At 46.9% G+C, this 27,951-nt stretch overlaps 1 protein-coding gene across 13 annotated transcripts in view; it reads right to left on the bottom strand.

The window, feature by feature from the left end:
* LOC135234112 (serine/threonine-protein kinase WNK2-like) overlaps positions 1-26,631 on the bottom strand; it is a 43,235-nt gene extending 16,604 nt beyond the window's left edge. For 2 of the 13 annotated variants that reach the window (XM_064298316.1, XM_064298317.1), the window contains exons 1-14: positions 26,106-26,631; positions 24,683-25,493; positions 9,596-9,768; positions 9,236-9,456; positions 8,771-8,928; positions 7,806-7,894; positions 7,163-7,382; positions 5,467-5,758; positions 4,909-5,033; positions 3,699-4,439; positions 1,681-2,433; positions 1,451-1,489; positions 848-931; positions 12-491 (exon numbers count right to left, since the gene is read on the bottom strand). In XM_064298316.1, coding sequence (XP_064154386.1) covers positions 12-491; positions 848-931; positions 1,451-1,489; positions 1,681-2,433; positions 3,699-4,439; positions 4,909-5,033; positions 5,467-5,758; positions 7,163-7,382; positions 7,806-7,894; positions 8,771-8,928; positions 9,236-9,456; positions 9,596-9,768; positions 24,683-25,336 — 4,029 coding nt within the window. In that variant the 5' untranslated portion in view covers positions 25,337-25,493; positions 26,106-26,631. The remainder of the gene's footprint in view (positions 1-11; positions 492-847; positions 932-1,450; positions 1,490-1,680; positions 2,434-3,698; positions 4,440-4,908; positions 5,034-5,466; positions 5,759-7,162; positions 7,383-7,805; positions 7,895-8,770; positions 8,929-9,235; positions 9,457-9,595; positions 9,769-24,682; positions 25,494-26,105) is intronic. The other 11 variants (XM_064298321.1, XM_064298322.1, XM_064298323.1 and 8 more) reach the window with 8 other exon arrangements.
* Positions 26,632-27,951: the final 1,320 nt, after the last annotated feature.

The following is a 27,951-nucleotide window of genomic DNA, read 5'->3' as shown; positions in this document are numbered from 1 at the left end:
ACTACATTTACCTGTCCAGGGTGCTCAGAGACAGGGAGTGCAGGCTCAGGTACCGAGGGGGGGTTAAGGTTTGTGGGTGGGGCCTGTTGCAATAGGAGGTGGGGAGGGGCGGGAGCAGGCTGCAGGGGAGGAGCTTCTGTTTTTACACCCTTCTGCAGACTGCAGGGATAACCCTGCTGAGGTGGCGGCACTGGGGGCGGGGCCGAATGGCTGGGTGTTGCCATGGCAAGCAGCGGCACGGACGGGGTCGCACTAGCGTACTGCAGGGCTACAGAACCAGGCGCCTGAAGGGTGCCCCCTGCCTGCACGGAGGGGGCGAGGGGTGCGGGGGGGTGGGAAGGGACAGCCTGTCCGGGGGTGAAGTAGGAGGGAGGGACAGGGGGGGTGCAAGTGCTGGGGAAGCTGGAGGGAGGAGGGACAGCAGGGAGAGGGTAAGGTTCAGTTCCAGCAATGGCAGCTCCTGCTGGAATAACTGGATATGGTGGAGGAAACTGGAAAGGCAAAGGGAAAGAGAAAGAAATCCAATAAAAGACGTGTGCCTGCTGAGAGACATCTCGCAATCCCATGATGCAACACTGGCCCAGGTCACATGGTCACACAACCGAATGCTAATCTCATATGTAGAAATTACGGCAGGAATTGCGAAGGCGGTTTTTAATGGAGGAAGTAGAAGCGACAGCTCTTTGATCACATGCAGACAGCGAGGGAGCTCGTTTGCATGTAAATTAATCCACGGCTTGTGGCTGCCATAAAACAGGTCAGTACCATCTGTACGCTTTGGGGGCCCCAAGATCTAATATGAACCGATGGGGGGGGGGGGGGGCCTCAAGCTGGGAGTTGGGGCTACCTGTGCTAAGTGCGCTGGTGGCAGTGTGGAGGAGATCTGTCCGTCAGGGCCTGGCTGGGGAAGGCTCTGCCCCATAGACAGCAGCTGCAGAAAGGACAGACAAAGATGGGGTGTGGCAGGGAGGAGAGAGAGAGAGAGAGAGAAAGCAAGGGGGTTGGAGGACAGGGGTCAGGGGAAAGAAGGGTGGGGGATGGGCCCACTCCAATTACAGAGCTAGCTCGGACATCTGCCTTTTCCCGCTACGGAATGTAATCAAATGTCTCGGTTTCATATCCTGTCCCTGGGCCTAGCTAATACCAGCATCTGCCACAGCCATCCCAGGAGACAACCTGCCACTTAAAAATAAAAAAGCTTATGGACTTGCTGGGGAGAGCTGCACGTGAACATCACGGCACTTCCAAACGACCTCTGGGACTGACGGAAAACAGGCATCAGAAATGCACTCAACTCATTCATTCTCAACCCGCCAATACGTTTCCCTTCATTTTTTAAGACACAGACACAGGTGGTTATAGCCAGTTTTCTGCAGTACATGATTAGCCCAAATCTGAACAGTCTGCCCCCCCCAGATTCAATGAACACTGAAGAGGAACAGAGATCTACCTGTGACTGGAAAGCTGCAGTGTAGAAATAGGGTTGGAACTATGAGAAATGAAAACACAGGGTAAGGAAAACTAATAAGAAAAATAGTGCACCAGCAGGTCACTCACATGTTCACATGGTAGATGGATTAGTCTAGAAAACCACTTTACTTTCTGATATTTTTGTGTCAGGGTGAGGATAGGAGGTCAGGATGGCCAAGTCGAAGTGCCAGTTGTAAATTATCCACTCACCTGCTGGCTGGGAGGAAGAGGAGTGGTTTGGATGCTCTGTGCACTGGGAGCTGCAGTGGAGAAGGCCGGCACTGGCTGTTGGATCTGTTGTGCACTGGGTGCTGCAGTGGAGAAGGCCGGCACTGGCTGTTGGATCTGTTGTGCAGTGGAGAAGGCCGGCACTGGCTGTTGGATCTGTTGAGCAGTAGGAACTGCAGTGGAGAATGCCGGCACTGGCTGTTGGATCTGTTGTGCAGTGGAGAAGGCCGGCACTGGCTGTTGGATCTGTTGAGCAGTAGGAACTGCAGTGGAGAAGGCCGGCACTGGCTGTTGGATCTGTTGTGCAGTGGAGAAGGCCGGCACTGGCTGTTGGATCTGTTGAGCAGTAGGAACTGCAGTGGAGAAGGCCGGCACTGGCTGTTGGATCTGTTGTGCAGTGGAGAAGGCCGGCACTGGCTGTTGGATCTGTTGTGCAGTGGAGAAGGCCGGCACTGGCTGCAGGATTGGTTGTGCAGTAGGCACTGCAGTGGGTAGAGTCTGCACAGGCTGCTGATGCTGTTGTTGGACAGAGGGCAGCACAGTTGGGAATGCCCCAGGAGGCTGTTGGATCTGTTGCACAGGTGGAACAGTAGCAGAGAAAGCCAGTGCTGGCTGCTGGTTGAGCTGTGCAGCGGAGGTCCCCACTGGGAAGCTCTGTACAGTCTGCTGATAAGACTGCTGGGCCACTGGGGGTGCTGCAGATGCAGCTGCGCTCGGAACCCCCGACACACCAAGCTGAAAAAGAAGAACATCTGTCACTTATGACTCCTCCCCCAACTGGCTTTCTTTTAAATGGCGGTCCATACATTAGCCCCTTAAGCACATCTGTGCAGACCTATCGTAGATAATGTGCAATGCTAGTTTTGAAATAAGAGAAATGATTTCCAAATGTGAAAGTCCTAAGGCGTTAAATGAACGACAAAATTTGCTCCTGAAAGGTTTAAACAGGTTTTGAAACTCCGAGAGCATGAATTTGTACTCTCATTAAGAGTTCTGCTAAACAAAATTCTCTTGATTTTGATTCTTTTGCTTGACTGCATAGCAGTTCATGTGACTTACTGCATCATGGCACATGCTTAAAAACAAAACCAGCAAATAAAAAAATATATCTTTTCAGGAATTTCCCTCAAAAACTGCATACGCTATCGCTACAGTGCTGATCATTAATTGAAAAAGCATCTCTAAGTAGCTGACAAGGTAGAATGTCTGTGTAGACATAAAAGATATAAGACTGTGTACTTGGCACTGCCAGAGACGCGACAGTCTGCAAGGAGCAGAAAACAATCACCATCTGATGAAAAAAAACTACCGGCAGACTTGAGGCAAAAGCCACTGTACAGGAATCTATCCAAACACACCAAGGGCTATTATAAGCAGAGGTTAAGACAGGCATCTGCAACCGAGCGCACAGGGGAGCCAAGAGAAGCAGAGGGGCCACAACGGGCTGCGATAAGAGTGGGAGTCTACAGCCTCAGGGCCAGAGAGCGAGGAGGGGAGTGGGTGGGGCAGCAATTCCAACCAGTCATCCTTCCCTCTGTCTACAGCTTCATGCTCAGGGCGAGGGAGGGAGGGGGGGAGGACACTCATTTTCAGAGCTGGAGGGTACCGCAAACGCGCTCCTGGTTCTGGAAGAACGGAGAGTGCATGGGGCCAAGGTCCAGTCAGTAAAGCAGAGAAAAGGCATTCAGGGAAGCTCGGGGGCCGGGGGAGGAGTTAGATCGCAGAGCCTGTGTAACGGACACAAAGGCGTCACCGCAGTGAAGAAGCGGAGAGCGGCAGAGGAGCTCCAGGGCTGCGGGTTACGGGTCACGCAGTGAAAGGAAATGAAAAGGAAGCCGTGTGTTACTGGAGAACTGGGCGAATCAGGGAGGAGTGAGAGAGGAGTGGAGCTCCATGCGTCTGACGGGCGTCTCCAGCGGCGCCGCGTGGCCTCTCTGCAGGCACAGCCGGGACAGCGGGCGGGGGCCGGGGGCAAAGCCAGCTCCGTTACCTACACATACCATGAGAGAGAGTCCGCTTCCCACAGCGCAGTGGGGTCTGCTAGCCTGAGCGGCCGCCCCGCCCGCCCCGTCCTCGTGCGCGTGCGCGACGGGCTCCCCGTGGCTGGGCCCGGGCTGGTACGTCGCGCCCTCGGAGGGGGCGGGCACTCTGAGGTGGGAGGAGCCGGGCTTGCGGCTGATGATGTGCTGTAAGGACTTGTGTAAGGAGGAGAGGTCTGTGCCCTCCTGGCTGGTCCTGCTGGTGGGCGAGGGGGAGCGGGGGCGCCGGGTGCCCGCGCACGAGCTGGCCTCGCCCCCAGCCCCGCCCCCACCCCACAGCTCCGCCCGCGGCTTCATCAGCAGGGCCACGCAGGCCAGGCAGTAGTGCCCCCGGTGGTGCCGGAGCCCCAGCGGCTCCCCCCCGCCCTCCCTGGCATCGGCGGACGAGTCGCTGTGGCGACGGGAGTCCCAGGACAGCGGAGGCACCGGCAGCAGCACAAAGGCGGTGTGGAGGGGGGGCGGGTCCTCTGCACCCCGCTCCGATTGCTCCGCGCGGTCTCCCCGCAGACCCTGGCTCCGCCCACAGCAGCAGGGCCGTAAAAGCGGGGGCGGCTGAGGGCGGCTCCTCAGAGTTTCGATGACGGAGGCGCTCCCCCGCCTGCCCCCCGCAGTCACTCCCAACGCCCCGCAGTGGCAGTCACACCTGGGGGGCGCGTGGGGAGGGAGGGGCTCCGGGACCACACAGGGAACGCTGGAATGATGCTGCTCACGCAGCCATAAACGAGAGAACAGATTGAGCTTTAGTTTCCGGGAGAGCAGCACACCGCCGGCAGAACGAGCGAGCGTGCTTTTGGACAGGCATCTATGCGGAGAGAGGAGAATTCATTTCGTCACTGCAGAGCCCAGGAGAGTGGGTGTTTACTGCCACACAGCCAGAGCCAGAGTCAGGCAGGCCATGCGGAAATGGGTGTGGGCGTGTGGGTCTGAATGTGTGTGTGTGTGTGTGTGCGAGAGAAAGTGTGTGTGAGAGAGATTAAGTGGGTGCGTGTGCGTTCGCGTATGTGTGTGTGTGGGTGTGCGCACGTATGTAAAAGAAAGTGTGTGAGAGAAAGAGAATGTGTGTGAGTGTGTGTGTGTGCACACAGCAGTACAGGAGTGAGTGAATGAGAGAAGGCGTGTTCATCTGCACGCAGCGTATGAGAGAGCCCCTCTGTGCGACTGTGTTACAGACCTGCTGTGCAGTGGAGGGGCCTGCAGAGATGGGCTCCTGCAGGGACTGGTACAGCACACTGCGCTGGCTGCCGTGGGAGTCCGAGTACGCCGTGGAGCCCAGGCCACTGTCGAAGGTGCTGTCCGCTACAGAGAAACAGCACACACAGGCACGGCATGAATCACACATCAATTAGCATCAATTAGCCACAGACGCAGCACAGGCAGTACACTGTATTACACTGCCTTAATCAGAGAATCACGACATGCTACACTACAGTATGTCAACTTAAGAGGCTGGGCCATACATTATACTGCATTAACTACAGAGAGCCCAGGCCACACATTATACTGCATTACTTAGAGGAAGTCCAGGCCATAAATTACTGCATACATTGCATTAACAAGATATGTTCTGGGCCATACACTCCATACTTTAAGCACCACCAAGAGATTAGAGAACACACACGTGACACAATTACACAAGACACAACAACATTCAGTTATGTGCCAGACATATGACCCGGCGTGTGTCCGCGTGTGCGTCCGTGTGCGCGTGTGAGCCGTGTGCATCTCTCACATGTCACGGACGTGACGCTGGCCGGCAGGTTGCAGTGGCGAGCGTGCTGATCAGACTCCGCCTCCTCCGACTCGTGGGGGATGGGCGGTGCCGTCTGGGCAGCCTGGACCGGCGGGACCTGCGGGACGGCCGGAGGGGCCCTGGAGCCGTCGGGGCACTCCCGGTCCCTGGGCTCCTCCCCGTCCCGCGCCGGGACGGTCCGCTCCCTCTTCCATTTGATCAGCGACACGCGGTCCCGGATCGACTTCCCCACGATCTTCACGTCGCTCTCGTGGAAGAAGCCCGACTCCACCTGCCAGACAGACGCATTTCCACATGAGGAGCGCTCTCATAAACAGAGGACACTAACGGAGATAAAAGGGAAAGTCTATTTTGGAATTTTGGAAGTTGAGCACTGTGATTCCCTGTGAGTCACGAATGCATTTATGTGATCAAAATGAGACCAAAAGAATGCTTTTAGAATGCAAAACACCGAACGCACATCACACAGCCCCCGTAATGTCAACAGGCCTTGTGGTCTCCAATAAAGGACAGTCTTCTGCACAGAGACTGTAAATATAAACCCAGCACCAGGGAAAGAAGGTCAGATAAGTGTCTGGTCCTGGAGATCGATGGCGCTGGCTCTCAGTGGTGGGGATCTGCAGTGGCGTCTCCCATTGACAGGGCACACAGATAATGGCATGGGGTCTAATTAAAGCCAGCGGACGCTGCCGCGCAGATGGGGCGTTTCCCTGTGGTCCTGCTCCTGTTTCTCTCTGGGGGGCGGGGCGGCCCCCACCGCCTCTCCAAACCCCCTTAGGCAGGAGGCAAAAACAGCCCGCTCAGCACTGCTGTACTCAAGCTCAAGAGCACGTGAATAAAACCCCCGGATCCCTCAGCCTACCGGATCGCTCCTCTGCGGCCGCACACTCCGAGGAACCCGCCCCCCCGTTCAGCCGGGCGCTCCTTCATTTCCTCTGCGAGGAACCTCCCCCTCGCCTTCCCCCGTTTAACGGCGAGAGAGGCGGAGCTTCACAGCGCCCGCCGCGGCCCTCGTCTCGTCAAACCAAAACGAGAAAGAGGACACCGCTCGCCTCGGCCTCAACCGTCACCGCGCTGGCGCAGCACGCGGGCGGAAAACAATGCGGAGCCGGACGCCCGAGGACCTGCCATTATCTGATGAACAGGAAGCAGACAAACACTGCGTTCCTGGAATCCAAACACTGCCCTCCCCAGCGATATGAATGCAGATTACGCAGCATTCTTGATATAGAGATTAGGAAGCTGTCAGCACACGTTTCATTCTGCGCCACCGCAGTTCAGGAAGAACCAAGTCAAAAGGCTGAAGCCATCTCCACAGTGCTGGCAGAAAATTACTCAAATAACTGCTTACTGTAAAACACCCAGACAGAAACCCTGCCTTCAAGAGAGAATTGAAGGCAACACTTCGTGTGTCACTTGCCAGTATGATGATTTAACTGTGGTTCCCACACCCTGCAAACCTCCAAGTCGAAAGCAGCCTACTCAGAGACAAGCTTATGAAGTGTTTTACTTTTTTATTTAACCTTTATTTTGGCAGGGAGAGTTCCATATAGAGTTTCATAATACAGTATAATAATTTAATTTGTATAGATTTAGGAGAATAACACAAACTGCCGCCAGCAAACCCAGAACATTATGCAACTTAAACTCCACGGGGGGCCAGTTTTGGATTTACCATTTCCTGAGCCACCACTTCCGGGACCTCCTTCTCCAGGTCAAAGGTGAACTCGATGGCGCCGCTGTCTTTGTACTTCCCCTTCAGCTTCTTCGGGTCCTCCACCCACAACTTCAGAGCGATGGACGACTTCTTCCCGTCGTCGTCCTCGGCGAGCTCCACCCGCACGCCCGTGTCCTCGGCGAAGAAGGCGTGGTTGAGGAGGTCCTTTATGGAGTACCTGTGAGAGTGGGAGACGCGGCGTTACGGTCGGCCTCGTTCCGGGGAACATCCTGAGAAGGCGGTTTCCCATGCACTTCAGTTTGACAGCTCCGACGGCACAGCGAAGGGTCAGATTACACTTTTTCCCAGCCCGATAAAAAGCGGTAATATCTTGGAGAACACAAGAATATGTGCAACAACAACGTTAATAATTATAAATAATAACTGGGTAATAAGAATGATAACTACATTTACCCAGAAGTAAACGGTTCCCTCCATACTAATGTCCACCCATTACACCAGGTTTCCCCCTCACCTGCCTTGCTCAAGGACATACTTTAAATAAGAGTGTGGTGTGAAAAGCTGGCCATCAACACCAACACAGGAGATTACACATAAACAGTCAGACCACTTAGTTCATTGTTATGGAACTGACTCTGACCTTTCTTCTTTCTTTTGGCAGATACATTCCCCAATTATTTCCTTGATTTCAGGATCAGTGACTTTGTTGTAGCTTGCAGGCTTCACCCCCTGTAGAAAATGAAAGAAACATTGCGTAAGGTCTACACGAGCCGTTGTCTGAAACTGTTCATGAAAAAAGATCACCATCTTTCCTATTTATAGTATTTTCTAACTTTATATCTAAGCCTCATGTCAAGAAGTTCCTGACAAGGTCCTCCACAGACTTCTCACCAGGTTGCCACTGAATTATTGACACGCTCTGTACAACAGCGGGGAGCGAGTGACAGAGACACTGCTGACTAATGCCTGCAGAACCCACCACAGTGCACAAAGGCAACCCCCATTCCACTAGGGCTCAAATTACTGCACAGTCCTCCAAAATCTACACACAGCAGGACAATACTACACACAGGGAGGAAAAGAGAAAACACCACGACTATTCACAAAATAAAAACTGAAATTCGGAAAGGTCTCGAAAGAAATTACTTGAGGGAATATTTTTATGAGCACTGCAGTCTCTCCTCCCCTCAACATGCAACAGAACACAAGGTGATGCGATCCCCCTAACATTGTCATCACTAGCTCATCATCATCACCACTGGCTCATGCAGGTTCACTGGGATTAATGACACTGCTGCCACCCTCAGCAGCAGGGCTGAGGGGCTGGATGGTCACACAAATTATTCAACTTTCCAGACCTCATATACAGTACACTAGATGCAGCAGCATTTAATAGTCTCCCAACCCTACAATATAATATAGGCCCACAGGTTGTAACCAGTGCACAGCATACTGAATACATTATATATGAGTCAATGATTGAAAAAAAAAAAAAAATAAGATGCACATTTATTATTCTGATAAATATCTTTCTGATAAATAAGTGAAGATGCTGTGTGTGGGCCGCTGGGAAAGTGCTGACTCCTGGGGACCTGTGTGACTCACGCTGGTGACTTTGCGATAGATTTGGGCCGCGTTCTGGCACTCAGAGTATGGATATTCTGAGGTGGCCATCTCCAGCATGCACATTCCGAAGGCGTACACGTCCACTGACTCATCATAGTGCTCCTCATACATCTCCGGGGCCATGAATTCAGGAGTACCTGCAAAATAAAGGGGGAAAATCCACACTTGACTTCGGTCTCAGCTCCATGTCCATAATGAAGTCCCATGGAATGCTTAGGTTACTGAGATTAGCAATGAGCATTTCAAATGGAATTTAACCAAATAACAAAAATAATGTATTATTAGACAAAATGGCATGCACCGCTTCTCTATCAGTAGTAAAAAATATACAGATATACAACCAATAAACAAAGATATACACAAATATACACACAATATATGTATGTGCATATACATTCTCTCTCAGGTACACAATAATACATAATTAAATAGTGCACTAGTTACCAATGACACTTTTGGCAAAAGAGGCTCTTTTCAGGGTGGCGAGGCCGAGATCGCCTATTTTAACCGAGCCCGTGGGGCCCGTGATGAAGATGTTGTCACATTTGAGATCGCGGTGGATGATGGGCGGGGTTCTGGTGTGCAGGAAATGCAGGCCTTTCAGAATCTGCCGGCACCAGCTCCGCAACACCTTGGGCTTCATCACCTTGAACCTCCTCAGATAGCTGGAGAGGGAGGGAGGAAGGGAGAGAAGTGAAGCCTCCCGCCAGGTTGTCGAAATACGGGCCACAGAAGGGCCCCCTTTCAGAAGCCCCGTTCTGCGCAGGTTTAATGTGGAGCGGTCACGCTTCCCCCCCCACTCACGTCTTCAAGGTTCCTGAGGTCATCAGCTCGGTCACCAGCACGATGCACTTCTTCCCTTTGAGCGGCGACTCCCAGAAGTCGTAGAAGCGCACGATGTTGGGGTGCTGCAGCCCCTTCAGCATCTCCGCCTCCTCCTTAAAGCGCTGCCTCTCCACCCGAGACAGCTTCCGGTCCTGAGAGACACACACGAACACACACACACACACACGAGAAACACACACACATCACATGCATGCACAGTCCACTGGCACATTTGCTGTCTGAAGCAGATGAAAATGCTAAAAGCAATGCCTGATCACGAGCCAGAAGCCACGGATGTAATGAGCAGCTTACTATAGACTATAGTAAAATATTTACTTCTCTAGAAATCTGCATAGTGTTCGATCACAATTTTAAACTCACAGGTAGGTCAAAGGTTCTCCTACTCACTCTGACGTTATACCCTGACCACTGTCCCAAACGATCACATGAATACTGTTGTTACTCAACACAGGCTTAACATTTTCTTTGTGTTGGGTACACTTGCATACGGGAAGACATGGCGTCTGCCTCCAGACCTGAACTAACCACCGAAGCGGAATGCCATTAGAGCCCACGTCATAAGGTTGAAGGTCACTGCCCAAATGAACACTTATTACGACTGAATAAATCCAGTAACCGATGACGACGGTAAGAGCCAGCGCCTCCACTGCATTACGGGCTCTCCAGCTCGGCACCTCAGATGCAGAGAGAGGTTATGTAACACAGAGTGATACCAGTGCTGTTTCACTGCAGACGGGCATCCCAGAGACGCCGCAAACGACAAACACCGTACGAGCCCCATGTGGAGGAGAGGTGGGGATACAGAGCAGGCTGAGGAGCAGCGGTCGCAGCGTGCAGCGGGGCGGAGGGAGAGAGGAGCGGGGGCGGGAGGAGAGGGGTGGGGGGGGAGGAGAGGGGAGGAGAGGGGTGGGGGCGGGGAGGAGAGGGGTGGGGGCGGGGGAGCACGCTCGGCGTCGGTCGAAGGCGAGGGGCGAGCACTGCAGCACTCGCGGCCGTTTCCCAGCTCTCCTCAAACGCACGGCGCATAAATAATGCAGAGCCACCATGACGGCGTTGTTCGCGCGGCTCGGCGCTTGGCAACGCGCTGCGGCTGGCCCAACGTGCACTCGGGCCGGGAGCCCCGGCTTCTCCTTTCTCTAAAACACAGGAATGACTGCATTATTAATGCCTCACATGCCAGTTTCACTGTACCCAGCAAGGAAACAAACACCCGCGAGCACCAGCAGCATCCGGAAATATGTTAAGCATAACAGAACGTCACTTATATTCTGCGCACCTATTTTCTTTTTCATCTCAAATCACAATCATCCATTATTATTTCACCATTCTGCTGACTAAATTGCATTCAGCAAACCTGATATTGTAATTTGCTTTCACATTTCTCACAAGTCATCTAATTGATCCCAGGTAATAGAAAAAAGTAATATTCCTAATTGCATTAAATAAGACAATGCAATATGGGAACGCAAAGGTTTATTAAAACGCCTCCAAATTCTCTTGAGGCAGAACAGTCGTGTAGATTGTAAGTTACGATGTCAGAGCTGTATTTTCTCAGGGCCTTTTCACACTGTACCGCTCTAAGTGCAGTACATGGTATGAGGGAGCAGGATGAGGCCACACAGCTGCAGAGTGGTCTCCATCTGGGCTGCGATGTGCACCAGCAGCTCTGCCCCCACTGTAAGAAACCAGCACTGAAAGGGCTCCAGCAAACGCCCAGCCGTAAATGTAGGCTATGAAAGCTGGTTTGAGTAGCACAAGCTGTGTGAATAAATGGACGCAGCCTTAGCGTTAATATGCACACCGGCCCTACAGCCCCAGTGTAGCGCACTCAGAGCAGAGCGGCCAGTCTGGCGCATGCTCCCAGCCCTCTCGACGGGCCAGCGCTACAGAAAATGGCCTGTGACATCGGCAGGAAGCAATCCATAAGCACTCTGTCAACCTGACTCCGCCTGAATATTTAACTCCATTAGTGCAGTGCGCGAGAGCCGGGCTCCGCATTACAGCATGCACAAGGCATCGCTGCAACGTCCACCTCCAGGCCCCTTTTCCAGCGCACTGATAAACTGCTCACCCCCCAGGGGAGGAGGGGGGAGCACACTGTTAGACGCGTTTCACTCCTGCTAGATTCCTTAAAGTGCACGAGCCTCCAGGAGACGGACTGCAGAAAAGCACTGTCGCCGTTCTTTTAATTCATACACAGGCCCACAGTTTAAAAAGTGAAACAGCAGCGAAACATCACCGTTCACAGGAACGTCTGATGCTTCAGAGACCCTACGGAGAGCTGCTCAGCGGGTCAGTGAATTACAGGCCACACCCACATTTGCATCCTCACTGAAATGAGATCTGGGATAGTGTCTCTTCCCCATGCTGAGAAAATCAAACCGACATCAACTGCTGTCCACTGCGTATCCTCACCTCAATAAGCTGACTGTTTGAACCTGCCAGAACCCATTTCATTACACCTTTAAAAAATAAAAAATAAAAAAGCATTAAAAATGCCTATTAATATTTTAAAACCTATTTTACAATGAAATTATTTTGCAGTTCCCCCTCTGTGCCAAAAAAGGAAACATTACAGTGAGGATTGCAATTTTAAGCTTTTTAATCACCAAGATTAAAAGCAAAAAATAAAAATAATCTTCTGGTGCAGACAGAATAAGTGCTTGAGTTCACAGCCTACGCTTGTAATAAAAAAAAGAAAAATGTTACCAGACAGCCATCACCCCATTACGTCACACCACTGTTGCATCCTTAACCTGTCATCACCTACAACATGTTATGTAACCATAACCTGTTGCAGGTAACAACAGGGCAAGAATGCAACAAACACCAACCATATTTGATTTCCCTCATTTTACAAAGAACAGGATAGCCAACAGGCAGCAGTACCTCCTGAGCCAAATCTCTAAAGGTACGCAAAGCCCTCCCCCAGTCTGCTGTGTCAGGGAGGTCAATGCATCAGAAATACAAGGACCGAGGGACAAATTTGCCCTAAAAACCCAACAACCTCTGAAACTCAGACAAATTATTAAAGGAATATGGCCGCTCTGCCATAAAGAGAGTTATAAAATAACAAAGATAGTTGAAGAAACCGGGGGGGGAGATAGACAGTAATAAATGCTGCAGACGCTGTTTTTAACAATACGAGGCATCGCACGGTGGTCTGAGCGAGCGTGACTCAGCATCCGTGCTGTCGGAGCCGAGAGGAGGCTCCCCCCCGCTCCCCCCCACACGGCCGCCCTCGGAGCCAGGTCACCGCTCGGTGTTCAGGGATGGAGAGCGCGAGCAGAAAGGCCGTCTGGCCCACAGCAGGCCTGCGAAAGGCCTCGAAAGACGCTCTGTCCCCCACTGAATAACCTCCCAGCTTTCAGGGCCTTCCAGTCAGCCGGGCCTTTTGTGGGGACAGGGTGGCACTGCTTTCAAACAGATGTGTCCATTTGAGGCTGTGTTTCCTAAGGCTAATGACTAGATGTTTTTTTTTCTACTTCTGAATGGGCAACAAAAGAAAAGGCCCTTTTTTGTGTGTTGAAGACCTCAACAATGAACCTGATAACCTTTGTGCATTCTCTGTTGTTCTCGAGGGCCTGGGTCGTTTTACTAAAAACAAAAATAAAACATGAAGTGACTTAACAAGATGCCCAGCTACGTCCACAGAGTCTGTTGTGATGTTCTGTGTTTTCAGGGGTAAAAAAAAAAATAAACCCTATGGTGGGCAGTCACAGAAGGGTACATACAAACAAGCATGCACGTGAGAAAACTTCCAGTAAACCATAGCTGCCCTGTGGCTAACAGTCCCCCTTAACACACTGACAAATGCCATCGACTTTCAGGGAGGGGCCTGGTTTGGTTGCCAGTGATGTAAGCGCAGTGCGTCACGCACACATCACTAGGCAGTCTCTCAGCTGGCAGTAAGCCGCAGTGTTCATCACATCGGCACCATCGCGCCTCCCTCGGCCGCTCTGGGGGGGGGCTGATGAATGGGCTTCCGGCTGAGGACGTTTATGAATGCGCCGCACGTCCAAACCAAAATTTACCGAACAGCCAGCAGCCATAATCTAGTACAGATGCCAGGCTAGAATGACTTAATGACCGCCATCAAGAGTCTGAGCAGTGCCCCTCGCAAGAATGGATTCATTTCTCTAAAAGAAATAAAAATTTAAAAAAACTGTGGAAAAGAATAACTGTTGATCCACATTTAGAAAAAACTGAAGCAAATTTCCACTTGTCAAATTTGAACAGTTTAGCTTTTGATCATCTTAAACTCCACTAAAAAGCTAACAAACAAATGTAGAATTCATGCATCTTGAACATTGATTCTTACAAACTGGCATTCAGCCAGAAGAACAGCTAAAAGCAGAGGATGTGTGGGTGGCGGGTGGCAACATGGGCAGGCCAGGACTGCTGGTATAAATCCTGCATCTCTCTGGCGTCACCATGAAATATTAACAGGCTGCAGAATCTACCACCGCAGTCAGAAGAGAAAAATCTCCTCAACAACAAACAGCTGAGCAGGGGTTTAACAAAATCATAAGACCCATGAAAGCTGTTGAACTGTCACTGTTCAATTTACCAAGACGGCTGCACGGCTGTTCCAGGAGACGTCATTCGCAAACCCAAATTCTCCAAATGAGCATTATGGCAGTTTGACTCCTTTCTATGTCTCCTGATTGGATGTCAGCGTAATGTCCACCAGACAAAAATATTTGGATTAATTTCCAGAAAACTAGCTTAGCCTACTGCCGATGAGCGGCACCACACTAACATTAGATGACAGGTTTTAAAAGATTTAGCATGAGCACTCAGAGAGCGACTTTTTGGTCATGCCCCATTTTTACAGATGAGTCTGACTGCATTCACTGGCACGCACAAGAGCAAACTTCATTTATTTTGTGACTCTGCCATGGACGACTGCAGAAAAAGGCCCTGCAAATATGAACATCTAAAGAGTTAAGAGCAGCAAGTCCCAACGCCCAATCTCCTCTCCAGTGCCCCTGATTTCAAAGTCATTTGCTTTTTTATTTAAAAGTAGGAGTAAATGCAAACATTTTGCACAGACTGTAGAACTCTGTCTAACCTGAGCTACATTAATTCTACCATGGGTTCTAAACAAATGATGTTCTAAACCGATTAGGCTAAGTATTTGATGTAGCTGGATGAGTCTATGTAAACAAATGATCATGTTTAAAAACTGAACCTCAAAAGTAAGGTAATCTTTGAACAAAAGGATCCGTGAAATGAACAGAAGTCCTATAAAACAATAGAGTTAACCATGATGGAAATTTAGATCCATAATCTGCTTGCAGCCAGAACTTCTGCTTTCTACTTGTGTTCTTTTAGCAGCAATACACATGAAACCATAAGACTACATTTGAACCCTACAGTAATGTGGATCGCTTGGAACTCTGAAATGGTCATAACCGAAAATACCGTATGGAATTGCACTGGAAGTTTGCATGAACACCAAAGATAGCCTTACTGGAGATATGGATTGCTTAAAGACAAAGGGGTGGTTTTGATAGCTCATTAGAAGACAAAATGGAAGAGACACCCATAGAAAGGTGACAATGCCCATTTGGTTGCCAGCCATCTGGTTAGTGGACAGGACCCAGCATTTTATTTCAGGTATGGGGTATAAAGCTTGTGGTAAAACCATAATTGCCTTTCTTTTAACCTCTAACTCATAGTATGGAAGATACCATTTCTGCTTTGTTAAATTGTTTCAGACTGCAACCATCTTACAAGAGACAAAATTCCTACAAAATACAAATTGTAATGATTTACAGGAATGATTACATGCAATACTCTAGTCTTACTTTAACAGGTTTTTTTTTTTTTTTTTTTTAAACTCTAAACCTTTTCATAAGTTAATAATCAATAATCAAACCAGCCTTACTTGTATAATAGAGACACAGCTTGAAAGAGGCATGATTGCTTATGCTACTTCCAGGTTGATACCGCATTCATCTGACAGGGCAGTCCATAACCCCACCAGTAAATGAACCAGCTGTGCCCCACACAACCTGATCACATCGCATCATGAAGCCACACAACCTTTTCTTGTTAATCCCTCTCTGTGTGCAAAAACACATATGCAGCACTTCAGCTTCTTCAGCACGTAGCTGGCAGCCACAAACCCCGGTGGGGGATGCAAATGATTTATGAGTGAGGGTGGACTCAGCGCCGATGACTGGGCCAAACCAGCTGAGGGAGAACGAGGCTGAGGCAGGGATGACCCAGCCCAAACGGGACAGGAGGAGTGAGGCGGTGTGTCCGTGAGGAGCGGCAATGCGGAGCGCCCCCTCTCCCTCCTCCCAAGGCAAGTCCAGCGCGCTCCTTTCCCTCAGCGGACACGGCTGCGTTAGGACACAGCCCCTAAGACTCTTTCCCGCCACAGGGGACACGAGCAGGTTGACAAACAAGTGGTGCCATTGAACAAAGGCAAAATCGCAATAATAGGCTTTTTGGCGCTTATTCTCCTTGTATAATGTGCAGAATAAATTGCAGGGGAAAGCCAGATAAACTGAGGTTAGTGCTGGGGTTGGTAGAGTTTTCTGCTTCAGTATACTGTACTCTGCACAGCCTCCGGCAGATTGGAAGAGTTTCCCTGTGAGTACGATGACATACTTCTCTTTTACTCGAATTGACAATAGCTCTACTATCCTGAGACGTGGGACAGGGGCCTTTGTAATCACCAAATGTGGAACTGGCACATGTATACATATAGTTCAAACAGTTCAGCAGCACCATTTTTTTCAACACCAATTTATCACATCACACTAAAGATATGCTCATAACATTGTTCCTCTGCGAAAGCCAGTTTAGAAATGATTTATTGTCTTTTTCACTGAGTAAATGAAAGTCTGTGGCAAGTACAAGACCTGTGGGTCAGAGAAGCGACATAGTAACATGTTTTCAAAACGCTGCTCCAGGAGAAAGACAGGTGTTCATCAGGCTCTCTCCAGAGAATGGAAGCTCTTAAACCTTCCAGATGTAGGCTGCCAGTGCCCCTCCCTCTGAATTTGTACTCTTAAGATTTCTACAACCACATACCAAGGAATGAATCTGTCTCTTTGGCATGTACAGCACATGTACAACAAGCAGGGTGACAAAAGCATGAAAATGGCCACATGAGGCTTGAGTGGATCTGTGCAGCCTAAAGATCTTTTGATATACCTTACTATAGCTACATACAGCACTTAAATCAATGCTTTTCTGGCAAAAAAAGAACCCAATGAGTTGTGAACCAGAAGTTACCCATCTCCTGGAGACTTCTGAATCCACCGAGTCAGGATCACAGTCCATGGCTTTCTAACCCTTGTGCTACATTCATACACATTTCTGAAACTGTGAATGAAATGTAACAGTTCCTGCAGGTTTCAAATGAAAGGTGTTTTCAAAACAAAACCCGATAACCATGCCAAGGCTCTACTTTGGTATCAAGTTCAGACAGACTATTTCCTCCTGGACAGGACTGTGATATCTCCAAAGCAAATGGCAGGCAGAAACGTTTTGTGACACCATAAAGGAAATACACCAAATTTAAATTACAAATGGTCAAATAAAATATCTGTGGTGCTATGCAATGCGCTGCAGACAAGCCTGCGCAAAACGATGACTTTATTTACCAAGCCAACAGAGACCATCTGTCCCCTAGCGCCCCGCCCGCAGAGCGCAGCTGCGCAGTCGAACCCTGTTTGGAGTGGCGCGAGGCTTCGGGGCCCGCCCGTATCCAGGACGCCGGACTCAGGGCTGCTCCAGGAACGTCCCGAGCTGACCCTCTACTTTTATCACCAGCTGCAGATCGTGCCAAAGCAGCAGACAGCCTTGACTCAGCAAATCCCACAGTTTTACCTAGACACAACACTGCGCAGCTACAGCTGAGGGAGTGCAGCTGCTTCAACAGCCCGCTGCTGCTGCTGCACAAACCCCAGCAAGACATCGCCTACTGGGGTCTCTCCCCCCCCAGCAAGACATCGCCTACTGGGGTCTCTCCCCCCCCAGCAAGACATCGCCTACTGGGGTCTCTCCCCCCCCAGCAAGACATCGCCTACTGGAGTCTCTCCCACCCCAGCAAGACATCGCCTAATGGGGTCTCTCCCCCCCCAGCAAGACATCGCCTAATGGAGTCTCTCCCCCCCAGCAAGACATTGCCTACTGAGTCTCCCCAGCAAGACGTTGTCTCTGGAGTCTCTCCCCTCCCCCCAGCAAGCGTTGTCTACTGAGTCTCTCCCCCAGCTGCGTTGTCTACTGGAGTCTCTCCCCACCCCCAGCAAGACATCGCCTACTGGGTCTCCTCCCCCCCCCCAGCAAGACATTGCTTACTGGGGTCTCTCCCCCCCCCACCCAGCAAGACATTGCTTACTGGGGTCTAATCTCCTGCAGTTAGTGAGCATTAGGTCTACATATAGGTCAATGGTCATTCCCATTTTTTTCCCTATTCAGGATATGCTTGGCTAGTCTTTCGCCTCTGAAGTATATTCTACTGAACAGGAGATTCCATTGTTAGGCATTTCCTTCAACACCTTTTACTCTCCCATCTGGCATTGCCTCTGCTTTAGGATAGACAGTGATTAAAGGATTAGGTTCATCAGCTGAGGTTGAATGAAATGTCTAAAGGCCCAGACAGGGAGGCATAATGAGTCACTCCAAATGAAATGCAGAAGAGAGTTGGAGTCAAGGTGACTGACGGAGTCTAAAGCCCGTACAAACACAGGCCGTGCAAAGTTCCACAACAGAGCATGAGAACGCGTTCATCACACTGTACCAGAAATGTGCCAACAGTACTCTTAGCCTACACTGTATTACATGGAACTGTATAACGCTCAGTGTTAGCATGACTTAGCATGTGACAGGAGCGGGGCCTTCCCACACCCCTAACAGGAAGATGGAACCGGCAGGGTGATGCAGCAGGTTGTGGAGGACCGTTGGTCTTTCCACACCCACACAAACGCATGCACACGTGCTCTCCTCTGCGAATGCCGGCCCCTGCTGACCGCTTGTTTGTAACTGGTGACCCACTTTGGACGCCTTTGTTTTTCCACCTCAGTGACTGGGTGAGGGAGAGCAGCCTCAATGGGGTCAGTATACATACCACACAAAAACACGCGAGCCCCACATTCCCACCAAACCAAAACATGAAAGGCTGAGGTCAGAGCTGGTTCAGAAAAGGTAACACCGCCCGAGAGAGTGACACACAACAATCGCAAAAAAAATAAATAAATAAATAAAAAAAATACTCCTGATCACAACATGGGCAGTTTAATCAAATTAACAGGTTAAGAAATGAGAGCCCTTTGGGGAGCAGAACTGTCTTTCTATTGAATTGATATATTAAAGGCTGAACCAGTTGGAGAAGCGCAACACCCCACACAGCATCTCGACCTGTCGCTCCCTTCAGTCTCCTGAACAACACAGGTGTGGTACAGATTTGACCAGCCGTTGTGTTCATCAAATCCATTCCTAAATACAGCAAAGGGAAGTAATAAATAAATAAATCCCATTATCCTGGAGAGATGCCTGTTAATATTTCTCTCTGAAAAATGCAGTCACTGGAAAGTACACACTAGACCAAAGTCCAACCGCAAAAACAGATCACTCAAGTATTGTGGGAAAATAGTGAAAACAGGACACAAAATCCTCTATCCTGAACCAAGCTGTGAGGAATGCTGTAATGAATGCTTCATATATTTGATATACATCATTGTATACTATAGGCTATCCAACAGGAAAACTGACTAGGGACATTTCTGGAATTGAATCAGCTGTGGAATGCAGAGATGGGAAAGGGAAGATAGGAATGCATAAGAAATTGCACCTATAGGATTTCTGGCAACAGAAGCAGTGTCATTGCTGGAATTCTTTAATAATTACTCTGTTTTTCTGGGCCACATTTACAAAAGAAACATTTGTGCCAATGCCAGCCGCAAAGCACATTTCAGATTTTTATAGGATACCGCTGCTTCAAGTTAAAACACTTCTAATAAAAATAAAATTATACATTTTATTTAGAGGCAGTATTTCCACTATATCACCACAGTAACACATCAAATCATCTTCACAACTGGTCCACTGATCAGAGTGATTCATCCATTGCATAACAGAGGCAACTACAATTATGCATAACCCCACCTCTATAGTTAGTGTTTAATAATCAAGCCATATACTAACAATTAGGCCCAGCCTGGTATAAAATGCATACAAAATAGGGCAATAAATAGGTCAGTATACAAAAAAATTAAATAGATATCTTTATTGTCAATAAGAAGACATTTTAATACAAACACACCAGAAAAGCCCAAAAGGGTATTTCTGAACAGTTAAGCATCATGAAACATGCACCATCTGGTTTAGCAGAGGCAATGTGGCAGGTCTGAAAAGCATGGCCTGATTAGCACTACCAGGCAGAAAAGCCATGTGATACCACTAGGCCTCCTGCATCCAAAGAGTGGAAAATCACAGACGCACGTGTGCCCTTTCCCTCTGCAGTGAACAAGAACTGCTCTCAAAACAGGCTCCTCCACTCAGCACCAAGTGTTGGCACAACAAACGAGCGAAGCTGTAGCAAATGTCCGCGGCTGTGTCAGTTTGCAAGGGGGGAACCTTCATGTCAGGTAACAAGCCCCCCCAGACAGGCCACAGTCAATTAGACCCGTTTACAGTCTGCAGATAGCGATTCTGTCCTACCCTTCCCCTCATTAGCAGCAATAAACCTGCCTGTATAAAGTACTTAAATTATCCATGTAATTTACATTTACTGCATTCCACCTCCCCAAAATGTGAAACTTCTGCAAGAAACCTCTGCACAGCTAACACGACAATGTTATTGTAAGGGACAGTGAAGCATTTCATGATCATAGTCACAAACACAGTGGTGATGTACATTGTAGGTTATAACTGAGCATTAATGATAAGAAGTAGCCTTGTCAGCTTATCTTGTTGCCCTTCTGTGTACTTTTTCCAAGATCTTGTACATCCATATCTACCACTGAGAGTGGTCCCCACATCAGGACAAAGTACTCTAAATGAGGTCTGACAGAAGAGAGATATAGCATGTGTTTCCAAACTCAGGAATATATTTTTAATCTTCAAAGGTTTGGCCATATTTCCTTTAGAATTCGCTCAGAACTGACTTTTTCTGTATTTTGCAAAGTTGCTTCTCCAGTTTGACACAGTGGACTGAGCTTGGGTTACATACATTGTGAAATTATTTCTATTAGTGAATATCTTTGAAATTTTAACCACTTCTCATTCACAGTACAGCAGTCTGAACATTGTATCCAGTCCACAGAACTTCACTGATCTCATCCAAGTGGTCTTACATGGATTTGTACCACGCCTGGCCAACGTGAGAGGCCTCAGTACTTAACTTGCTTTATCTGATCCGTGGACCAGTAGGCTGTGGCGGTATACCAACTATACCTACAATATCTAATGTGCCAAGCAACACGGTTATACCTCCCTAATGAGCCAGCCCATAGCATTGCATCCAAGCTCCACATTGCACATCTGAAAGCTTCAAAGCATCAGCCTCGAGTGTGGTTTTTTCTGAGATTCAGAGAAAAAATAAAATAACCAACTGTCCACAAATAAAGGTACAGTAGCATTTACTGTGAGATACTTTGTACGTCACTGCATGAGAAACACGTTTCATAAAATTTTGGAATTTGTATATTTTGTGCCACACACTGCAACAATGGCATGGCTCCAAAAAAAGCACTGGGAAGCATTCCAGTGCCCATATTAATTTTGACAGGAAGCACTTCCCACGAAGTTCACTGTGGGCCCTGAATGGTTGTAGTTATTGTTATATTAACAGTGCAAACAGGAGGAAGACTGTATGCTTGTTTGTATTTGCTTGTTTTTGTGCTATAATACAATGCTATATTTAAAGTACAGCATCCCACAGTGGAACGACTTGGGATGACAAAGAAACAGTTGTTCTTGAAGCACTATGGACAGCCATTGTTATGGAAACGAAATTGCAGGCAAGAAATAAATTCACAGTAGTCCAAAAGGCTAATGTTTGTTTCCAGATTGGAACTCAGGCCCAACACAAAGAAATGTGCTTAAAAAAACCTAATCTGATTACCAAAATGTGACACCACAATTTAGAATGAATTTGGACACTTAAATGCATTTTCTTTGAACAGATTCCTACAAATACAGATCAGGTAATGCTACAACACATGGGAAGAGAATACAATTTGCTTAAATCCAAAATGCATAGCCTCCCTCCTGTGCAGTCAAATGTGCTTAATAATCACAACATACCACTGAGCGTGCCTGGGAATCCCCAATGTCAATACATCCCAGATAAAAGCTCCAGAATTATTCAGCAAGCGAAACTTCAGCTCTGACCCACTACACATAAGAACACGTAGAAGAAGACTGCAGATGTTTCGTAGTAGCGGCAACTCCTATCCTGTGTTGGTTTTCATGATCACAGGCTAACAAGGATCTTTTGTTCAAAGCAGTAATTTGTCCTCCAAAAATGAAAACCAAGTATTGTTGCCAGATGATTCAGGTGGTGAGGGAGGTGTTCATATTTCCTCCAAATAACCCTGCTCTGCATCCGGATGGCACCTGAGCCCACCCACTAGTGCAGTGCATAGTACAACCAGCCCTCGGCAGCCCCCGACTACCCTTAACTGCTTTGCAAAGGAGGCTATATCACCCTGGGGCTGTTACGACAGATTTCATCCCCCCAACAATTTCATCCCCCTATTCACTTCCAGGGTTACGTTTCCGGTTACGTTCCCTTAATGCGTAAGTTGGCGTCAACTTGACTACCTTGCATCCGTGGTTTCCAATGCATTTTCTGCTGGTTTCTAACGACAGTGAGCGATATTTATATTAATTATTGTACTCACTATTCCACCTAATTTACACGTCATTACACAAGCTAAGATACAGAAATATCACACACACACACAAATTTGTATTCTGTTCATATGTCTATCGTTTGTTGTACTCATGATTTTGCAAAATGTATATACACACGTCATGCCAATAAAGCTTATTTGAATTTGAATCTTCAGACAGAGATCTGACCAATCAGAGCAATGTAACGGCACAACGTAACCCCGGAAGTGAATGGGGGGATGAAATTTGTAAGGGGGATAAAATTTGTTGTTCAGAACGAACCCCTTGCATGTCAGCCAATCAGAACTGACCGTGTCAGACAACTGATCGCCTGTAAGAGGCAGATAAAAAATATGCATTATTTGTAAAGATTTTGTAGCAGTTGTGAAAGTTCCATATGTTGAGTAGACTTCTTAATTCTTACAATTTATAGCTCACATTTGACAGGAAGGAATAATACTAAATTACTAATAAATCAATAAATAATGTAAACATTATATCCTAATCATTCAAACATCCTTTTACCATCATTACTGGTTACATTTTCAGTGTCTCTCCCCTCCTCTTTCTTCAGTGTTTAAAAAAAAAAAAAAAAAAAACTGTTCTCTTTTGGATCTCTCCCAAATCGGCAGCGAATAATGCGGCAATGAGATACAAACGACAGGTTATTCCAAAAGGGGGAAAGAGCAGAAAAACTAGAACTGTGGCAGTTTATTTTTCGTTCATGTTGTAGGCCAAATGTAGTTCTGGTTCAAATAGAAGAAAATTAGCCAGCATTCATTCAGCTCATTCCTCTGATGCCCTTTGCCAAAAGGAAGCATTTCTGGCCACTGACTAATTTAACTAATGCCACTGAAGACAATGCAAACCAAAACATATTCACCACATGAGCAGAATAAAATAAAGATTTAATATATACTCTAGCTCACCTTAATTAAAGTGCAGGCAATCTGCAGTGCATACCCTTACAACAAGAAGTCTTACTGTTCTACATGCTTCATATTAGGCTATATAATACTGAACAACAGCAAGAACAATAAACACACTAGTTAAATAAAACATGACACAGTTCTCTAGACATAGAAGTGAACTTCAGATTAAAAGGAGCAATTGAGTCAGTTTACTTTCCAAAATGACATATTGGCTTTTTTGAGATGACGTTAGTTCTCAATTTTCTTGCTAAATATACTAGTTACGAAATTGTGCTTGACAGATATACAAGACTTTGGGGGTGTTGTGCATTACATATGCGGGATTTACTACCAGGTAACCTCGTTTCAGAGAGAAAAGAGGTGTCCTTTCACTTGACACAGCAGTTTAACACAATCGCCTGGCAATGGACATGTGCCAATGGCTGTAAAGGTATGCACTCTTTCAAGTTCCGCTGTTGTTATGAATTGTAATGAACAGTTCTCCGCAAACAAGCCTGAGCAGAAGAGAAAAATAACAAACATCGACCTGCACAGCTCATCCCTCAATAGACTATTAATTACAAAGCAATCTCTCTGCTGACCCATGAGCTCCCTGTCCTATTGTTTGAAACCACAAAGGAACACTCTCCAATTCTGTGGCCAAAGAAAACATTTGCAATTCAGTGGTGACCCTAACACAAAATATATCCTGATCTAACCATTAATAGCAACACTATCACAGTTATCAGGACAGTTTAGTCCTCACTGACAGCAAAACGTCACACAACAATAATGTATGTGGCCATGCCTCAAAAGTTACCAACAAACAATTTATTTCAGGATCAAATGTTTTGTTTGGATCAAGCCTGGATTTTCAATCACCTTGTAATAAATCATTAAATTGCACAGCTTTGTGCATGCAAAAAAAAAGTCCAGTATAAAAAATAGCAGACAAAAAGCCCTGTGACGTAGCTGCATATTCCTCAACGCTGCACATAACTGACCTATTTTAAAAGGTATTACAAGAATGTGTAGGGCGATTTATCACTGCGTCTCAAACATGAGGATGTTAATGAGCAGTTAAGTGAATCAGGAGGCCGGTTTTTTCCCCTTCATGAAGGCCTGCTACAATAGGTCAAAAACAGATACCTTACTTGTGACATATCTAGCTTTCGCATATTTGTCTTTTCCTTTCACGTCTTTAAACTGTAGTTATACATATCCCATCAATTACATGGTTAAGTACAATGTCACATATGATCAAAATCCTTACCTGAAGTTCACACCACGCAACTTCGACCCAGGTTTCTGTGTCGAGACCCTTGTAGACAGTCTTGAAAGACCCCCTGCCAAGTTCAATATCAAACTTGAGGAACCTGCCCCCCGGTGATGTGGACACAGCTTTCATCTCGGCCTCCTCTTCGTTCTCGTCACTGGCTGCTTTTCCGGCATTTTTTGCACTGTCGGAGGGTGTAGCATTGCTTTTCTGTTCCACTCTGTCCTTGTCCTCGTCGGCGCTAACACTTTCCGTGGCGCTGTCTTTTTGTCCACATTGACTCTCGGTGCTAGAGCCTTCTTGTAAGCCTCCACGAGTTCCCAATGTCCTGTCTACAATAGTGCGAAGGTTTATATTCAGGATTTTGCTTCGGTTGTCACATTCGGGCTGTTCAAACGCTTGGTCGTCAGAGTCAGAGAACCACAAACTTCTTCTGATAAATCTTTGACGCACAATTCTCTGATAATTTGATGGAGGATACGCAGTAGGATCACTCCCCCCTCTCAGCACAGCTGAGGTGTCCATGTTATTAACATTACTGTCACTGATGGCTTCATACATATTAATGTTAAGTTCACATTCAGAATTGGGAACAGATTGATATGTATATCCCAGCGGGGGGTCGGAATTGGATTCACCCGCCGATTCCATTTCTGCCGATAATTTCAGTAGGTATCACTGACGTTCCCAGAATGGTTTTACCATGGTTGTTCAGAAACAACCGCAGCAGCAGAGTACCTGCAGCGCCCGCCTGCTGACGCAGTTCGGCAAAACAGGGTATCACTGAAGCGATTTCATCACACCAAATCTAAACAGCAACAACAAAGATGTATCATTTTTCTCGACATAAATTAGCTATATCATTGTAATAAAATAGAAAAAACATAACTGTAACTGTTGGCAAGCTAGCTAACGTTCGCTAAATCCCAAGACAAGATAATTTTATCATCAGACTTTGTAGCTCAGCTCTTGCGCCTCCATCTAGCTAGCTACCATTTCATATATACACACATATCAGAATAACATCATATTTTAAACAATTGCATTTGACATATGTAGTTAAATAACAACCGAACCAACTGCACCCAAAGCAAATGATTGTACTGACCTCGGAAGATAACAAGAGATTGCTTAGCAAACACAAATGTAAACGCGCCGCAAGCTTCGGCAAATCGGCCAACGTTAATGTTCAAAGGGTAACTAACGTTAGCAGTAATTTTGTAGCTAGCTACTGTAGCTGTGCCTAACCCGTTTTAATTTAGTTACAAGCTAGCTAGCTAGCAATACGATTGCCCGTGTCATTGAGCATCTTAGCAAACGTTTGCCACACAAGGGTAACTCGTTACCTCTAATTAACCAACTATTCATCCCTTGATATATTACTTTTTTGAAATTCGGAAATAAGACAATAGGTACTTACAGTGTACAGCATACCACTAGCTTGCAAGCCATCGTGGCAAGGAAGGTTAGCCAGCTAACAGATCCAAAAGAAATCCAACACAAAACAGTGAAGTGAACAACGGTAAGCAATCTGGCTAACCGCAGCTGGTCATTTCCCTGGCATTTGGCTTCAGCTCCAATATTTATCAACGAAAAAATTACCACTTGTTCTCAGAAAAATTGGGGGAAATCAACACCACTCCTCTACGCTATGCAATATTACAACGCATGCAGAGCTAAATTAGTTAGCGTAGGTTGCTAGGTCCCAGCTATATAAATTGCTTCAATAGGCGCTCGCTAATGCAAACAAAGAATTCTGATTTAACTCCGTGTTCAAATCCGGGCAATTTTTTCATTAAGGCTTGATATTATTAACACCTGCCTAAACTGAAACGCCACAAGAACCAGGTCGTTTCGCCCCATGAAAATTAAATGTAGTCAATGAAAGACATCCCATTACAGGTCCAATTTTACACATTCGTTCCACGCCCCTAGCAACGACACGTAAGGCCTTATCCAATAAAAGCGCACGTTTTCTGGTGATGTCTCCTATTTATGGCTACACAGAGGTGGAGTGTGGTGTGGACCCAAACCTACACGCCCTTTCCCTTTAAGTGTAGATAGATTCTGCTCCCAAGCTTTGATCTCGATTCAGCTGTCACCTTCTAGTGGTCGAGGTGTGAAAAATTGAAGATGAGGCTGGTCCGTCGTCGGTTAGGCAGGAAGATTCACCAAAACCAATCTAAGTTACTGTTGCACGTGAAAAGAGATGCGTCTAGCTCATATATCCCAACATACATAACAATAGCTACAATTGTTCAAAAAAACTTTGATTTTTAATTCACTGACAACATGCAGTGATTGTATTTGAATGACTGATTTCCAGTTTTTAATATATGCTATTCAATTTTGTTTAAAAATGGCATTGATTTAAAACTGATTGGCCTATCACTTTTAGAGAACGTAGGCTACATCCGTTGATACATGTTAAAAGTCATCCTATCAGTTTTTATTAGCCTGAAACCGAAAAATAGGCAATCAATCAACATACCAATTAGAGCATGAGCATAATGCGAATTATGCTGACGTGTTCTAGCTAGCATATGTGCATATAGGTTACTTCTTATGTGTGTATACACGTAGTGTGCCTGTTTGTTTGTTCTCCCAATGATGCATTAAATTTAAGGTCTAGCCCCCAATCATCAAAAAGTCTTAGACATATAAGTGGTGTATAATAATTCGAAATTATTTGCAGATGGTCATTCAGTAGATATGTTAGTCATGTAGTGAAGTAGTTCATATAGATTACAACAGAATTAGGTTGTAAGCATCATCCATACAATCAATCTACTCTTCTTAGCGTGAATGATAACGTTTCCTGCTTCATACACTTCATTCAGTTTTTTATTTAATTTTTTCCGGTTAATATCCCCTCTTTAACATATGCATTTACAAGTAATTAATCTACATGGTTGCCTTACGTTATCTGTCACATTATTGAACTTATTTGGTAATTTTTACACCAGTATCTTTTGAAACAACGTGGTTGCACACACAATATGCACACTGTGGAAAGTGTTATAAGAATTATAAGAAAATTATAAGAAACTGTATAGTTCACGGACGCCAACGAACTGTAACTGAAGAATGCGATGGCTTGGGTAGAATTCAAGCAAGTGGAGGCTGCAGTACCTTTAGTGCACAACAGAGAGCACTGATAATTTTATGTATTAAAATGTACAATGCTTAGCCTATTAATACACGCGAGCATATTAATACACACGCTTTAGATTATTGTAATTGTATATATTATTCTTACTTACCTA

This window comes from Anguilla rostrata, chromosome 11 (genome assembly GCF_018555375.3).
Source record: "Anguilla rostrata isolate EN2019 chromosome 11, ASM1855537v3, whole genome shotgun sequence".
In the NCBI taxonomy this organism is placed as follows: domain Eukaryota; kingdom Metazoa; phylum Chordata; class Actinopteri; order Anguilliformes; family Anguillidae; genus Anguilla; species Anguilla rostrata.
The sequence above is the reverse complement of the archived record's forward strand: the minus strand, read 5'-3'. Positions and strand labels throughout refer to the sequence as shown.